The sequence below is a fragment of the Leucoraja erinacea genome, chromosome 12 (genome assembly GCF_028641065.1).
Source record: "Leucoraja erinacea ecotype New England chromosome 12, Leri_hhj_1, whole genome shotgun sequence".
Taxonomy (NCBI): domain Eukaryota; kingdom Metazoa; phylum Chordata; class Chondrichthyes; order Rajiformes; family Rajidae; genus Leucoraja; species Leucoraja erinaceus.
The window spans coordinates 15,566,600-15,585,207 of NC_073388.1; the positions used below are offsets into that span (position 1 = coordinate 15,566,600).

At 39.4% G+C, this 18,608-nt stretch overlaps 1 protein-coding gene across 1 annotated transcript in view; it reads right to left on the minus strand.

Moving 5' to 3' along the window:
* Positions 1-18,608, minus strand: part of med12 (mediator complex subunit 12) — a 363,139-nt gene that overhangs the window by 257,262 nt on the left and 87,269 nt on the right. The window contains exons 35-43 of the mRNA XM_055643638.1: positions 18,355-18,516; positions 17,275-17,631; positions 15,645-15,789; positions 14,227-14,429; positions 13,471-13,548; positions 10,450-10,679; positions 8,991-9,120; positions 6,245-6,496; positions 3,833-3,914 (exon numbers count right to left, since the gene is read on the minus strand). Coding sequence (XP_055499613.1) covers positions 3,833-3,914; positions 6,245-6,496; positions 8,991-9,120; positions 10,450-10,679; positions 13,471-13,548; positions 14,227-14,429; positions 15,645-15,789; positions 17,275-17,631; positions 18,355-18,516 — 1,639 coding nt within the window. The remainder of the gene's footprint in view (positions 1-3,832; positions 3,915-6,244; positions 6,497-8,990; positions 9,121-10,449; positions 10,680-13,470; positions 13,549-14,226; positions 14,430-15,644; positions 15,790-17,274; positions 17,632-18,354; positions 18,517-18,608) is intronic.

Below are 18,608 nucleotides of genomic sequence, written 5' to 3' on the forward strand. Positions count from 1 at the left end.
ACTTGACAACTTCTCTCTCACTCAGCAAGTCACCTTTCCCACCCATGACAAAGGTCACATCCTTGACCTGGTCTGCTCCACAAATCAACTGGTACTTGACCTCCATCCATGCCTCTTCCCCCTCTCTGATCATAAGCTTATACGGTTCACCATCCCTTCTCCAACTTTTCGCTGATAAAATCAGCACCATCTATCAATCTTTATCCCCTGTACCCGACTCCCCAGCATCTACTCCACCACCTACCAAGGCCCCTCCTTTCAGAAATCACCTTCCGTAATCTAAAATCCATTGATCCCCACCATCTCTCTGACCTGCTCTCAACCACGCTCCCCCTGGACTCAACCCATATCTCCCCTGATGATCTCACAAACCATCTCAACTCCACCTGTCTACCTCACTTAACACTATGCCCCACCCCTAGGCCCCCCTCAAAACAAGAACCGTAACTTTCAACACATCTTCACCCTGGTACACACCTGCACTTCGTAAACCTCGGCATTGAAGGCTGAAACAGACTGGTCGCCGACTTGAACGACTCGCAAATAAATCAGCTATAAAAACCTCTGCAACATCACAGGCTCCAAAGCCACACTCAGCAAAATCAATAACCCCACTTGAAGCTTCCCCACAAACTCCACCTCACCCTGACTACAAAAATGCTCTCATCTCCGCAACATGCAAAATCCCGCTGCCTACCTCTCCCTCCATGGATTCACCGATCCCCACCTGCCTAAACCACAGAACCCTCTTCTCCACAGTGGGCAACCTACTCAAGCCTCGAGCCAACACTCCCCCCACCTCTACTCCGGATCTCTGCAACTCATTCCTCCATTTTTTCGTTGATAAAATCAGCACCATCTATCAATCTTTATCCCCTGTACCCGACTCCCCAGCATCTACTCCGCCACCCTGGTGCGAGCCTCATCTATGGTGGCGGAGGGGAATCCCCGTTCTCTGAAGAACGAGGACATTTCCGATGCCCTGGTGTGGAACGTCTTATCCTGGGAGCAGATGCGGCGTAGGCGGAGGAATTGGGAGTAGGGGATGGAGTCTTTACAGGGGGCAGGGTGGGAAGACGTGTAGTCCAGATAGCCATGTGAGTCAGTTGGTTTGTAGTATATGTGATGGTGAGGTCAAGGAATGGTATGGAAGTGTCAGAAATGGTCCAGGTGTATTGGAGTGCCGGATGGAAGTTGGTGGTGAAGTGGATGAAGTCAGTCAGTTGTGTGTAGGTGCAGGAGGTGGCCCCAAAGCAGGCGTCAAAGTAACGGAGGTAGAGGTCGGGGATGGGGCCCTGGTACGTATTGAACAAGGATTGTTCAACGTACCCGACAAAGAGGCTGGAGTAGCTGGTGCCCATAGCTACGCCATGTGTTTGGAGGAAATGGGAGGAGTCAAACGCAAAGTTATTGAGGGTGAGGACCAACTCCGCTAGGATGGTGAGGTCAAGGAATGGTAGGGAAGTGTCGGAAATGGTCCAGGTGTATTGGAGTGCCGGATGGAAGTTGGTGGTGAAGTGGATGAAGTCTGTCAGTTGATGGTGAGGTCAAGGAATGGTAGGGAAGTGTCGGAAATGGTCCAGGTGTATTGGAGAAGAAACTGGGTGGATGAGAAGGAAGGGGATCGTTTACCTGAAATTGAAGAATTCAGAACACATACCATTTGGTTGTAGACTACACAAGGGGAATATATGGGGCTGTATTTCCAGGTTGCATACAGTGCATTCAGAAAGTATTCCGCCACTTCACTTTTTCCACATTTTGTTACATTACAGCCTTATTCTTTAAAATGGATTAAATTATTTTTTTTTATAATCAATCTGCACACAATACCTCACAATAAAAAAGCGAAAACAGGTGTTTAGAAATTTTTGCAAAGTAATTAAAAACAAATAACTGAAATATCACATTTATGTAAGTATTCAGACCCTTTACTCAGTACTTTGTTGAGGCACCTTTGGCAGCGATTACAGCCTCAAGTCTTCCTGGGTATGATGCTGCAAGCTAGGCACACCTGTATTTGGGTAATTTCTCCCATTCTTCTCTGCAGGTCCTCTCAAGCTCTGCCAGGTGGGATGGGGAGCGTTGATGCACAGCTATTTTCAGGCCCCTCCAGAGATGTTTGATCGGGTTCAAGCCCGGGCTCTGGCTGGGCCAATCAATTACATTCACAGACTTGTCAGGAAGCCACTCCTGCGTTGTCTTGGCTGTGTGCTTACAGTCGTTGTCCTGTTGGAAGGTGAACCTTCGCCCCAGTCTGAGATCCAGAAGGCTCTGGAGCAGGTTTTCATCAAGGATCTCTCTGCACTTTGCTCCATTCATCTTCCCTCAATCCTGACTAGTCTCCCAGTTCCTGCCTCTGAAAAACACCCCTACAGCATGATGCCGCCACCACCATGCTTCACCGTAGGTATGGTATTGGCTTGGTGATGAGCGGTGCCTGGTTTCCTCCAGACGTGAAGCTTGGCAATCAGGCCAAAGAGTTCAATCTTGGTTTCATAAGACCAGAGAATCTTGTTTCTCATGGTCTGAGAGTCCTTTAGGTGCCTTTTGGCAAATTCCAAGCGGGCTGTGATGTGCCTTTTACTGAGGAATGGCTTCTGTCTGGCCACTACCATAAAGGCCTGATTGGTGGTGCTGCAGATATGGTTGTCCTTCTGGAAGGTTCTCCCATCTCCACTGAGGAACTCTGTCAGAGTGACCATCGGGTTCTTGGTCACCTGACCAAGGCCCTTCTCCCCTGATTGCTCAGTTTGACCGGGCAGCCAGCTTTATGAAGGGTTCTGGTGGTTCCAAAGTACTTCGATTTAAGAATGACGGAGGCCACTGTGCTCTTCGAGACCTGCAATGCTGCAGAAATTGTTTTTTGCCCTTCACCAGATCTGTGTCTCGACACAATCCTGTCTCGGAGGTCTAGGGACAAATCCTTCATCTTCATAGCTTGGTTTTTGCTCTGACATGTACTGTCAACTGCAGGAACTTATATAGACAGGCATGTGCCTTTCCAAATCATGTCCAATCAATTTAATTTACCACTGGTGGACTCCAGTCAAGTTGTAGAAACATCTCAAGGATAATCAATGGAAACAGGATGAACCTAAGCTCAATTTTGAGTGTCATAGCAAAGGGTCTGAATACTTATAAAAATGTGATATTTCAGTTATTTATTTTTAATTACTTTGCAAAAATTTCTAAACACCTGTTTTGGCTTCTTCATTCTGGGGTATTGTGTGTAGACTGATGATAAAACATTTTTTTAGTTTAATCCATTTTAAAATAAGGCTGTACGTAACAAAATGTGAAAAAAAAAGTGAAGGGGTTTCTAAATTTCTGAATGCACTGTATGGCCTCACTCTGGCAATTGTGGAGGCAGATGACAGGAAGGTCAGTGTGAGTATGGGGAATTGAAATGGCTCGCAACCAAGTGTGAATGACTTATAATAATGTGAAAATTAGCAGGTGATAATCACCTGTTATTCACTGTTAATTTCATCACAATTTTTGCAGGTTTTGCAGACATTTCAACTTTTTTTTTGCATGCTTTCTGGATATGATTTGAGCAAAGTTCTGGGTACAAGAATAGTAAAGGATTAGAAGGATATGGCCAAATGTGGGCATATTGGACTATGTTAGATGGGGCTTCTTTGTTGGAATGGACAAGGTGGTCTGAAGGTAGACACAAAATGCTGGAGGAAGGGTCTCAACCCAAAACATCACCCATTCCTTCTCTCCAGAGATGCTGCCTGTCCTGGAGTTACTCCAGCATTTTTTGTCTACCTTCGATTTAAACCAGCATCTGCAGTCCTTTCCCAGCCAACTACATTAAGCTTACTTGATAGTTGCTGTTGTAACTGTCTGACGAGAGCTGCCGTCTGTTGTTGCTGCTGTGTTTGTTGCATTCCTTGTCGCTGGAACTGAAGATGAAAAATAATTATAACCTGCTTTTTCGCTGTACTTTCTCCTAACAGTAGAAAAGCAAACAAAGCCTTTGCTGATTACTTCAAACTTAAATTTGAAGTCTGTCTCTGAATCAATTCTGCTGCTTTCTGAGAAATGCATGGGGTTCACTGGGCTTTTTGAAATAAAACATTTCATGTGAATCTCAACAGCCAGCTGACATCCTGATCATAGGAATAATATAAATTCATTAGCATCTAGATATTCTGTAGCAGGGGTGAATGTACAGACAAGATTTTGGGATCCTGTAGATGTGCTGAAAATCAAAACAGTGCAACACTGGAAAAAATGTGCCCAAAAAAACAGAAAAAGCTACAATATACAGAGGCAGCATCTGTGGAATGAGAAGCAGGTCAAAGACTCTACATCTGTTTTTAAACAATTTGCAATCTTGGCTGAAGTGTGTTAAGAGCAACAACAGTCCGTCAGATACGGACTGCAGCCTCAGTTAGCTAAATCAGCAGAGACACGTTGCAGGCGTTCTTTCATTCAAATACAAAGATTGGTTCAGTTTTAATACTAGAATTTCCTTCCGAACCCTTCCATCAGCAAACCCTAATCCCATCACAACCACCTCTAGAACCTTTTCTTGCATACTTTGTCTTACAGAGAAAATAAATTGTCAGCAGAAAATACACATTTGGTGCAAGGTTTGGGGCATCATTTGGGCATTCTTTTTTTCTAGAATTTCTTTATGGAAATTGGGTATACCAGCAACATTTGGTATAGTGATAACTGTCTTAAAAGACCTTCGTTTTTTGTTAGTATAGTAGCATATTGAAACACATTTTTCTCCTAGAATTGACAGCTTCAGTGGAAGAGCAACATGGAGATTTTATTTTTGCCAGCATTTAATCTCTGGAAGGAAAACTTCTCCTTGAAACTGGCTTTAAAAAAAGTATAATTTTTGAAACCGGCTAATACATAAGGTAGGCCTGAATGCCCATTAATCCTGTGATCTCATCCTTCATGCATATTAACAATTTCAAGATTCTTCTATTCACTACTTAGATTTAATGCCCTCATTCAATCTTTCACCATCCTCTCATGCCTGACACTGTTTTCGAAAGTATGTTGCATTGGTTTTTAGCTGAGACAGATTACGAATTAGGTAAAGCTGTTAATTTACAGATTGTCACTATGATCTCATGAAGAGATTTCCATCCTCCAGCAAGGTCTGTCAAGAATTTTCCACATGTGCATGAACGCTGGGAATTTAAAAAAAAAATTTGCCCCCTCAAGAGACTGACTCAATAACGTTGGGGGCGGGGGCTGGTGTACAATAGCTATCGAAGATGCTCCAGGCATCACAAATGCAATGGGCCAGCTAGTCTTGTACATCAATTCTGAACCGCTTTGCATCTATAATACAGGCTGTCCCCAGGTAATGAGGGGTTCCGTTTTTACAGATGTTAATGTTTTGATTTTATCTGTGTCGGAAAATAGACCAAAATCTATTATGGTATGATGGTAATCATATCACCACAGTAATGTAATAAATAGCATCAAAAGTATATAAAACTGATAATAATCAATGACTAAAAATGGAGACAGAGGGAAAAGTAATGTTGCCATTTATAAGAATTTAATATTATGGGAGTTCATTCACATTTAAATGTGAATGAGTTCCCATAATATTAAATTCTTATAAATGGCAACATTACTATGGTTCAGAATTGATGTACAATTGAACACTCCATTTGGGTGTTCATATCCTGGTGACGGGCTTATATCTGATCTCATTTTACAGATGATCCTGTGCTCTCACTGATTTGCAATACAGAAATTTCTCTTTTAATGTTTTATATCAAGCTGCCATTGAAATTCTGAGATTAAAAATCCAATTTACCCATTTATTCAAGAGGACTCTCTCCATGTTAATATGTCTATTCCCAACCACAGCTAACAGCCAATTAGTGATCAGAGATGAAGTACACTCTGGTGATAAACTTTTGATAGAAAAGGCTGGCTTGCTAGCTAAAATCATTAGCTAAAATCAATACTATTAAGGGTCTTGCCATTAATTGTATATTTATAACTGTCAATATGTTCCTTTTGAGAATGGTCTATCTTGGCCTCCTCATATAATCACATTACATCACTCACCCATGCGCCTGATCTAGTCATTTGGATTGGTATGATTTTGGGCAGGATGTCGATACCAATAGTTGTGGTAACAGTAAATGTTAACTTACCACGTGGAACAGCTGCCCACTCATGTAGTTGAATGCTTGCATTAATGTCTGATCAAAAATGTTAAATCAAGAAAGACAAGAGAGTAACCTACCATGGTCTGCTGAGGTGGGATGGCCTGCATTCCCAGAGACTGTGGTTGGGTTTGAGCCTGCTGTTGCTGTTGGACCTGTTGTTGGACTTGTTGCTGCTGCTGTTGTTGCACTTGTTGCTGTTGGACCTGTTGTTGGACCTGTTGTTGGACTTGTTGCTGCTGCTGTTGTTGCACTTGTTGCTGTTGTTGCTGCTGTTGTTGCTGTTGTTGCTGCTGCTGTTGTTGTTGTTGTTGTTGTTGTTGTTGTTGTTGCTATAAAATTAAGAGTTTTAAAGAGAGAATATGCCATAAATTTCGTTCAGTTTAGAGATGCAGCGCAGAAACAGGCCCTTTAGCCCACCGAGTCCACTCCGACCATCGATCCCCCAACACTAATACTATCCTACACACCAGGAATAATTTATGATTTTACCGAAGCCACTTAACCTATAAACCTGTACGTCTTTGGATTGTGGGAGGAAACTGGAGATCTCAGAAAACAGACAGCCCCCATAGTCAGGATCAAACCCGGGTCCCTGGCACTGTAAGGCAGTAGCTCTACCGCAACGCCATCGTGCTGCTCAGAGCTGTACAATACTTTCACTGAGTCTCTAATCCAGTACCTAAGTATAATTCTATTTGCATAGTCGGGATGGAAATAAAGATATTATTATCTACATAATTCAATTAACTGGTTAATGGAAGAGCCGGATAAATTGGCAGATGAAATTCAACACAAGGAAAGGGAGATAACATATAAAGAGATACAATACAGTAAAACTCCGATAATTTGGTGTCTGTCAGAAATCCCAAAGACTAGGCATTTGGCTCACTTGGGCTTTTTTCCTGTGCTCACTTTACATATACCAGGGCCCTGCTTCCCACGCTCTCTTTAAACTCATTAAGTCCTTTTCACTGCGTTCCTGCTAAACACACTTTTATTTCTGATGAATTTCTTATATTATGTTTCTTTTAAACAAACAAGTCCCAGATTTCAACACTCCTAATTTCACTTTGTTTTATTTACCATGATCCCTTTAAAAACAACCGTTCACTGGAAAGTTTACTTAATAAAAAGTTACAATCTGTTCGGATATTAATAGCAGTAACTTCCCATAGTCTAAAAATATCTGCTAGTCTGGCACCTTGGTCCTGAGGTGGCAGATTATCCGATGTTTTCTATATATGGTACAAATTGAATGTATATCCAAGAACATATCTAAGGATTAATCCCTAAGCAAAAATTGTTACATTTGGCAAGATTGGTTAATAAAGCACATTGATCTGAGTCTTCATGAATAAAAGCTTGGAATAAAAAAGCCAGGAGGTTGTGGTAAATCTTTAGAAAATGCGAGTCTGATATTTGGCAGTAATGTAACCAATTCTGTTATAGTATAGTATGTTATAGTAATCTCAGATAGACATAAAATACTGGAGTAATTCAGCGAGACAGGCAGCATCTCTGGAGAGAAGGAATGGGTGACGTTTCGGGTCGAGACCCTTCTTCAGACTGATGATAATCAGTATTATCGGTATGAGATTATAGTAATCTCAGTCTTAAATGGTCAATCCTTATTCTTGAAACCGTGCCCCCTGGTGATGGAATATTCAAAGTGGTGGAAATAATTTCTTGCCGTCTATCCTATGAATCCAGTGAGGCCATATACGCGCAAGTGTGAGGTAGTGCACTTTGGATGGTTGAATGCAACGGAAAATAGACAATTAATAGCAAGACCCTTAACAGTATTAATTTACAGAAGGATCTTGGGGTCCAAGTCCATAATTCCTTGAAAGTGGCAAGCAGTAGATAAAATGGTAAAGGAGGCATATGGTATGCTTGCCATCATTGATAAGGTCATGGAGTATGAGTCAAGAAGTCAGGACTTTGGTTTGGCTACATTTCGTGTAGTTTCTACAGTTCGGGTTGCTACCTTACAAGAAGGATATGGAGACTTTGGAATGGGTACAGAGGAGATTTACTGGAATTGTGCCAGGATTAGGGGTATTAGCTACTGAAAGAGGTTGGACAGACTTGGATTGTTTTCTTTGGAATGGCGGAAGTTGAAGGGTGACCTGTTAGAAATATATACAATTATGAAAGGCTCAGATAGGGGTATACAGAGCCTTTTTTTCCAGGATGAAAATATCAATTACTAGGGCCATAGCTAAAATGTAAGAAGGGCAAAGTTAAAAGGAAATGGTTTTTTTTTTTAAACAGAGGGTGGAGAGTTACTGGAATATCACTGCCAGGGATGGTGGTGGAGGCAGATACGATAATGGTATTTAATATATTTTTGGATAGGCACATGGATATTCATTTCATGAGCCAGCACATTCTGATCCTGTTGTACACTGGTATTTGCAATTTCTCATAACTGATGTAATATATTGCTTTACCATTCTGCTGATCAAAAAGCAAAACCTAATTTCCTTCTTTCCCATTCACCTACCCGTCCTCAGACAGTCCTATTCTCCTCCTCCTCAGTTTACTTTGCTTTCTGGAATTATAACGTGGATACACCATTAAACTGCTTTTTTATCCAAGCTATGAATACAAATAGTGAATAAGCCAAGTATCAAATATTGAGCCTGCGATTCTCCACAAGCAGCAACCTACCAATTCCTATTAATTTCTACTATTTTACTTTACACCCTTAAACCAACGTAGAATACCACAGAACCATGTATTCAACTCTGTCACTCCCAGATCATATTTTTGTGGTTATAGTTTTCAAACTGCTGATGCAACCTCTTTATCCTGGCTTACCCTCAGGATTTGATGTTGTCGTAGATACTGCTGTTCCTGATTTGTCCTCATTGTTGAATGTACGTTCTGTTGGGGTATGTGACTAATTCCTGTCATCATAGGTGCTTGTTGCATGGGTTGGTGCGTTAGCCTGCGAAGAAGAATGTTTGATAAAAGCTTTCATTCATACACCATCTTTACCACAAAAAAGTCTCCTCAAGTCACTTCACAGAAAGCTAATAGACAAAATTGACAGAGCAGAAAGAATGATTTGGCCGGAGGTGAATTTTAAGAAACATAAAAAGGAATTACTATGGGTGACGGGCTGGACCTGGGGACAAAATAAAGGGCTGAAGAGCTTTAGAAGGTTTTATATGTGGACAGGTAAAGGAATGATTGCTAACCGTAGACAAAAAAGTTGGAAGACTATGGAATTTTCTCAAAATTTTGTAATCAAGTTCCTGATGATTTGATCAGTGGCAGCAATGTAGAAAAGACCCTGCTATACATAGGTGCAAGGTGTTTTAAAGCACGTGGCATGGTGCATTATGAATGCAGTGGTTAATACATGGCAATGTAAGATTTTCTAGTGACAGCAGTGGGAATTGAAAAAAAGCTCACACATGGAGCGATTTTAGACATTTTATTGATGAGAAATTGAGAAGGATGAATAAACGTATATCAAGATCATTTTCGCACACATCCCAATACCATTCTTTCAGCTGGTAAAATCAGTACAAATTATTCAATCTCTCTTGAACCCAGTTATTCCCCTTATTCTCTTGCAACTTAAAATATATTTTCATTCTACTTTTTCAAAGTTCCAATGAAAGGTCATTGACCCAAAACATTACATGTTTCTCTCCAATAATACTTCCATTTTGACAACATTTAAATTATAACCCAGGCCACAGATTATTTGTTTAAGAAATGTGGCTCATCCCAATGCAATTTGTTATTGTTAAATTATTTTGACGAAGGGAAAGAACACTCCAAGAGGATCCATTCTGGCAATAATAGAGTGCCCAATGAACGAGTGCATCGTGTAAAGTTGAAGCACTTGCAATTTTATTCAGCCAGAGAGCAGAGTGAATGATTCACACTGGCATCTGACCAAATGCCCCAGAAAAGAGTCTTTTGCCAATTTGATTACATTTATGTGAAAATTAAGAAATATTTAAAAGTTTCTGGATACACAAAAGGCATTCTCTTTCTCTTTTATGCCTTGCATCTTCCAAAATTTAAGAAGTTGCTCCATGATTTGCTCCCAAGTTGCTGATTTTGAAACAGTTAATTTGCTATCCTCCCTTTGTTTAACGTCTTTATCTTCAATACTATTTTTATTGTGCTGAAGTAGTTTTCTGCCATATGACTGGATTATACCTTGTGCAGGGTATTTGAGTCTTATGACCTGCAGGGAAAAAAAGTGTTGAAAACTAGAGCTAAATCAGACCTAGTTGATCAAGTTTTCCACATGTACCTTTGTGTGTTCTGCATGGAGTGTGCATAAGCTGGAGCTTGCTGGTGAACATAGCCACTTGGTCGCTGCTGCATCTGCCGAACCTGATCTATGAGTGTAGGATTATTGGCTGTGTGGCTGCTCTGGTATGGTTGGCTTGAATAGGCAGGAGGTATCATACTGCTGGCTTGCGACGGATGTGGCTGCATCCCCAAGTGAGAGCCATAGTTAGTGTAGCCTTGAGAAATACTCTGGAAGAGAACAGGATTACATGAATAGATGCCACCCAAATACAAAGCCACCCGTTCCATTATCTTGTTAATCATTTCAACATGCTCTAAATTTCTTGTTATCACTTCACAATCTTGCAATAAAACCAGTTATAACAAGCATTGTAAAATTGCATGATATCTAATACTTCTGAGGCATAATCACTATTATCACAAGATAAACATAGACAAATAAAGCAATTTTGCTTAGTTTGGCTTATTATTCAGAAAGGCAGTGTAGTCCATTTGCAGTGGCACCCAATATGCTCCTTAAATGATTCCAAGGGTTTTATTTCTGAGAAGATTATTGCATGTACTATGTGTAGGAAGGAACTGCAGATGCTGGATTAAATTGAAGATAGACACAAAAAGCTGAAGTAACTCAGCAGGACAGGCAGCATCTCTGGAAAGAAGGAATGGGTGACGTTTCGGGTCGAGACACTTCTATCAGTACTATTTTCTGCAGAAAGAACTGCTGGAAATAGTCTTGAATTTATCTTTTACCAGACAGAATTACAGCTGATTTATGGCTTAGTTTTAAGTTATGGCTCCAAATTTTCTGAAACACTTGTTTTAAAAATTAGTTTTCGCCTTTTTCTTTAGCAGCTAATAAGCTCAAATTTCTTCAGTCTTTCATTATTCGGCTACCTATAATACTGGGAGTCAACCCAATTTATTCGCTACATGCCATTAACACGGCTTTAAATTTTCACTAGTGCCTCACTGGGCAAACCTACACAGTTTTCAAAGATTGGCTGTACAGATTGCTTTATTGATTGGTGTTCTTTGATGATGGGATAGGTTGAGGAACAAGTGTGCAGGATCATAAATCATTTCTTACTATTTTCTGGGCACATTTGAAGAACCAAAAGCAGTTCTAGTCATCCAGTTAAAGGAAGGATGTCATTAAATTGGAACTGTTGCAGGAGTGATTCATCAGAATGTTACTTGGGCTTGTTGGTCTGAGTTATTGGCAGTGTCCACAAACCTAATTTGAGGAAGGACATCCTTGCTATTGAGGTTGTGCAGCGTAGATTCACGAGGTTAATCCCCGGGATGGCGGGACTGTCATATGAGGAAAGATTGGAAAGACTGGGCTTGTATTCACTGGAATTTAGAAGAATGAGAGGATATCTTACAGAAACGTATACAATTATAAAAGGACTGGACAAGTTAGATGCAGGAAAAATGTTTCCAATGTTGGGGGAGTCCAGAACCAGGGGCCACGGTCTAAGAAAAAAGGGGGGGTCATTTAAAACTGAGATGAGAAAAAAAATGTTTTCACCCAAGAGGTTGTGAATTTGTGAAACTCTGCCACAGAAGGCAGTAGAGGCCAATTCACTGGATGAATTTAAAAAAGAGCTAGATAGAGCTCTTAGGGCTAGTTAGGCAGGCAAGAGTTACTGATTGCGGATGATCACAATGAATGGCAGTGCAGGCTCGAAGGGCCAAATGGCCTCTTCCTGCACCTATTTTCTATGTTTCTATGAGTAGGCTGGTCAGTCTGGGACTATTTCCTTTGGAACATGGGGTAATGAGGGATGATCTTGACAAGATGTTGAGGGGAATGGATAAAGTGAACACTCATCTTTTTACCACAAGATTTTAAAAAAAACTTTTTTTTACATCGGTTGGAAGCTGCATACCAAATCTCATTGCACTGATGTGCAATGACAATAAAATATATTATTATTATTATTATTATTATTATTATTAATATTCTAAAACTATAAGGCATTGGCTTAAAGGGCAGAGATTTAAGAAGGACTTCAGGGACAACATTTCCACTCAGAGGATAGTCTGTATCTGGAGTAGGCTGACAGGGGATACTGTAGAAGCAGATACAATTATGAAATCAAATATATAGATGGGAAGAGGTAATATAGAGGGATACGGGCTAAATGCAGGAAAATGGGACAACCCCAATATGGTTGACATGGACACGGTGTGCCAATGGGCCTGTCTTCATGCAGTATGGCTCTACAACTCTGTGGTGTTTTGACACAATGAGAGCATATTTATTGTTTTGTCAGGCAAGACATTATGTATGCTATCACAAATTTCATTATATTAATTGCTATGCCAATGAAAAAAAAATCATCCATTATAGGAGTGCAGGTGCACAAACGGCAGTAAGTTTAATGGGCGCAGGGTAAACGGTGATAGGTGGGGCATCGGGATTTCCAAATGACATACTAATGGTTCATTGGTATTATTTTACTATAAATCTCATCCTTCAAATGAATTACTTGTAGTGTTGCTGTTCTTGATGGCCCTTGTCACTCCTTTGGCTACATTGGATTTTTAACATTATGATTCTCCAATAATTGTTTTCAAATGTTGCTCTTTGATGTGTCTCATTCACAAGTGGTGGCATTCCTATGCACTCAAAGACCTTGCTCTTTGTGTCATGTGGCTGAGGACTGGAAGGTGCTGCTCGTTAGTAGCAGAGGCATATTGTTCACACCATGTACTCGACTGTACCTGCAGTATATCATACCTGGATGGAGTGAATAATATGGCAATGGCGTGGGTGCTGAATTTGCTTTGAGTATGCAACTAGTGATCATCATTGGTGGGCGCAGGCATTGGCATGTTACTCACGACATAGTGATTGATTACAAGCAAATTGATTGCAAATTCAGACAGCTTTGCTATTAAATTTAACAAAATATGAACTAGAACTTGCATATATAGTTACACCTGAGATTAGGTAAAGAAGCCTTTGATGGTAATGAGTTGATTTAATATACAAAGTTTAAAAATGCCATACCTGAGCTTGTGACATTGATCCATATGACTGAGCTGGATTTGCTTGACGAACCTGCGGCCCATACATTCCACCAGAATTCTTAAGGAGAGGGAATGTGGGACAATTAAAAAGTTAGAACCTCTTGGCACAGTTAAACGTGATGTAGAACAAGATATTACAAATGAAAATTGAAGACCTTTATTAACATCTGATCTCAAAGGTATGAAATGAATCTGAACATCACAAGCTATGGCTCACTCAATATCTGCTTCATTTGGCACTTCCCTTTATTACATGGCTACGTTCAACTGTAACCATAATAGAATATTGTCCCCTATAATTGATAATATTTTAAAAGCTTTTTTAAGCACATAGAGAAAAACTTGCTACAACGAGACTGTGAAATGCAAGGAAAAAAATTTCATGAAAGACATTTTTTGAATCCATTTGGATTCACGGAGCCTGCACATCTTTACCTGTGAACTGAGATTTCTAAGGTCACATGTCAGAATTTCAACATTCAATCCCAAAATTAGTGAGGTAATATGCTTTCAAGCAGTTACTTTTTTGAGACATAAATAGAAGTTACCTATTATTGCTGTTATTTTCAGATTGAAAATCTTGATTCCATCCCTCTGTCTGCAAAGAGCTCAATTGCTTGTTGAACCTTCCACTTCTAAAGATATTACAGGATCCTAGAAGGGGTCATTCAGCCCTCTATGCCTATACCAGTCACCTGACAGTAATAACCTTCTCCCAAACCCAGCCAATACGTACCAATCTGGCATTTAAATGATGTCGGATAGTCTGCCCCTGTGGGATGGGAGGCTGCTGCTTGTATTGTGGCATTTTATACAGTGACGGATCCATCATTGCACCAATTGGGCCCATCACAGTGCTGTAGGGTGGCCGATTCTGCATTATTTTGGCAAAAGGAGGTCGCACAGATCTGTAGGGCATTGTATCTAACCTTGGTCCACCTATGTGCATAACAAACAGTGATCACAAAATACATTATTCTATACAGTTTTAATTTGCATATATGCACATAAATATGAAAAAAAAAATCAGATTTTAGATCCATATTCAAATAAAAATATGAATAATGATTCACCCCTAACAGATACAAAATATTCAAAGTCAACTCCTAAGTCTCCTTTTATGTATCATTCCATATCAAGAGATGCAAAAGTCAGTGAGTTTCTTGTTGGTGCATGTTCATATAAAATCTAACCAGGTTATCAAACTTAGCAGACAAGTAAAATTGAATGGCCCAAAATATACAGCTGCCCAGGATAGAGATGGTCAGCTTAATAGTCCTCATTGCATTTAATAGGAGAAGCTGCCTGTTCCTGCTGTCTACAATAATCATCTGTGATAAAAGATGGTTTATTACATTCTCATTATTGATCCATTCCAAAAATCCATGATCTTGTCCAATTATTGTCTAATGGGTGTCTACACAAATCCAATGAGAACCTGAAAGTGACATATTTAAGAATTGTACAACTGTGAATACCCACTTGACAAAGCGAGGTTTTACAAAATGCAAGATAGATACAAAATGCTGGAGTAGCTCCATCCCCATCATCCTGAAGAAAGGTCCTGACCCGAAACGTCACCCATTCCTTCTTTCCACAGATGCTGCCTGGCCCGTTGAGTTACTCCAGCATTTTGTGTCTATCTTCGATTTAAACCAACATCTGCAGTTCCTTCCTACTCATACAAAATGCAGATGGAGCATCATACGAGTCAAGCGATTTTCCTATAATCAGTTTTTTTCTTTTGCTTTAACTTAATTTTCTGCAAGGTATCAGTGTCACAAGCCAATCTGGTCATTGGATGGGCAAGAAAAACCTTTCCATTCCCCCACCCATTTTCCCCAAGTACTAAAAAAATAATTAAAGATTCTTGCATCAAAATCTGATTTGAATGGCCTTGAATGGCAATCAGATGATTGCATAAATGGCATTGTTTGTTATTTATTTTTTGTTTTAATGCTTTCGGCTTTATCAGCAGCAGAAAAAAACAATTACTGAAGCTTCCAAAGGGCTCTCAAGCTACTTGCACATTCTCCTACTCTTCACCAACACATAAAAACAGTGGAAAAGACATAACTAAATTAAAACATGCAAATTTTTTTTTTTTTAAATGTACATTATCGGAAGTTATTCATTCAAATCTCAATCACCTACCTGCTGGCAAAGGCTGATTTTGTGCATAAATACCAGGTGGTCCATATGGAAGTCTGTTATAAGGATTAGCCTGGTGTGGCATTATGTCATTAGGAACTCCACCACCATAAGGAGGCATTCTGTGTGCACTGGATGATAAATCCAACTGATCAAAGGTAAATAAAAATGACAAATCAGACTTTTTACATCAGTACCACAGACTATTAATTTCGAATGTTCACAAAATTTAGATGGAATACTAAAAAAGCTGACAGGAATCCAAAGTAATACATAAGTATTTGAAAGACTTTGAATAGTGAACGGCTTCGGTAGAGTGGATGTGGAGATGTTTCCACTAGTGGGAGAGTCTAGGACCAGAGGTCATAGCCTCAGAATGAAAGGGTGTTCCTTTAGGAAGATGAGAAGGAAGTTCTTTAGTCAGAAGGAGGAGAATTTGTGGAATTCATTGCCACAAAAGGCTCTGGAGGCCAAATCAATGGATATTTTTAAGGCAGAATTAGATTCTTGATTACATGGGTGTCAGGGATTATGGAGAGAAGGCAGGAGAATGGGGTTGAGGGGGGAGTTAGATCAACCATGATTAAATGGCAGCGTAAACGATGGGCTGAATGGTCATATCACTTATGAACTTATGAATTTAACTGTTCAAATTAAATCAGTACACCAGCTCACCAAATATTACTATTAATAATTATATTCAGTATCACTGCATTTTAATGCTTTATTGGTAAATTACAAATCTCAATTAAGGAAGTAAATCCCTTGAACAATGTATCAGATCCTCAGATTTTAATTTTAAAATAGAAAATATTACCGTTGTTGATATCGCAGTTAAAACATCTTACTGAATGTCCATAGTAAATAGATAATAATATGTTTTATGATAAATTAAATAACCTATCATACAATATGGCCAAAGTGCCACTGTTTATATTAACATAGAATGCTTGGCTTACTGAGGAGTGTTAAAGTAAAATATGATTCTGGACTATGGTATCTGCAGAGAGACAGCCTGTTTCAGTAACTTCCAACCAGATCCTTGACCTATTCTCATCCTTTACTTTTTAATGATATCTGTACATGTGCTTTAAATCAAAACACCCTTGAATTTAAGACATGCAAAAATAACATGCAACATAGTGAATATGTTCTTCCCCTGTGGAAATGTGAGCAACCCAAAACAAGCACCAATCACAGAAATGAAACGTGCATTAGCAAACTAACCAAAAGATAATTTTTGTGAACTACAAAACAAATAAGCATTATTAAGAATGCCATTGTACTTACAGCACTACACCGAGGTCATGGACATTGTAATCATATTCTAGTTACTATAACTTAATAAGATGAAGTGAGGGGCATGCTACTAACAATTAATCTGCAAAAGAGACAAAAGAATGACAAATGTTTGCATTCAAGTGTATTTCATACAACCTTAATCTGTAGAATGCAAAACATTAGCAAGGGTGGAAAGCACAGAATGTCTGAGTGATATGGTGAAACATGTGGAACTTTGAATAGCACAATGAAGGATATGGGCTTGGTCTGATTATGCAAGGATTATGTAAGTATATTAGACAGCATTTATTATGCATCTTCATAAATAAATCTGGAATTAATTGCTACTCACCTCTGCTTTATTTGGAACTGGCCGTTTCTTTCTAGTTGATTTTTTTTTCTTCTCTTCGGTAGTAGTAGGTTTCTCCAACTTTGGTGGTTCTGCTGTAGTTTTTTCTGGTTCTGGAACAACTGGTACTGGTGGCTCTTCTTCCTCTGGGGGAAGTGGCAGTGGTTCAAGATAATAACTGCGTGGCTTTGGTTTAAGGTGTGTGTGGTACAAAAGCAACCTGTGCTGCTCTTCAAACTTAGTCACCTTGCGGTCAACACGAACTGTCCCAAACCAGCCCCAGGAGAGGGGAGCAGAATGTTTCATACCTTCAAAAACATCCCAAGGGGAAATCTTCTGCTTAGTGGAGACTTGCAGTCCCTACAAGATGAAAATGAAAGGCATGAGCAGGGATAGTGTATTACAATTTTCAATTACTAAAATAGGAATAAAAACCTCAAAATATACCAATTTAAGTTAGCCCAGAAATTGAGATCAGCACAATAGTAAAGCAACATTAAAATTAATTTTATATTCAAACTTTTTTTTAAGATGACTTTAGAGATGATTTTCCCCCTTGCTTGAACTGTTCATTCACTTTTATATTTTCAGTATCACGCTGTTTGACGGAGTGGGGATCAAGATTGCAATTGATTGGAAATGCAGGAATTCAACGTGATCAACAACTCAATAGGTTAGATAGTTCAGAGTGAAAGCATTTTGGACCTTCTTGTGAGAGTTACAAAGTGTGGCAAGCTTGTTTGAAAAATAAAACTAATTTTAATGAGGTTGAAGATCCCTCTATAACTTTCAAGCTTTCATAAACTAAGCCAGATGTACATTATTATTATTTCCTGATCTATGCCGTATTGTTTTCATTCTTACATATGCTCTGCAGTTTGGATGCATGTCCTTAAACCAAGTTCCTCAATAGGATGATATCTTACATTGGCCTTTCAATGGTGTCACTGTAATTCCATGCGTGCAAGAATGTTTTCATTGAATTTAAATAGTTGAACATGGAAATGGTTTGATTACTCTTTAGAAAAGAAAATCATAGTTTACACACCATATGAAGCAATATCAGCACTTTCATTTACTTACCTCCTTTTTGAATATTGAGTCAAAGCCAGCAATCTTGTTCCCTTTGGTATCAATTAGAGAGCCTTGGGGTTCGCATGTGATGACATCTCTTGTCTGTTTGGGAAGTGGTAATAGCTGTCGCACCTTCTCCAAACTCTCTGATTGTCTGTCCCCAAGCTCTTTCTACAGCAATGATAAGAAATAATAATATTAGTTATACACAAGAAATACAATTTTTTCTATGTACCTGTCTATAAATTTGTAACTATTGCATG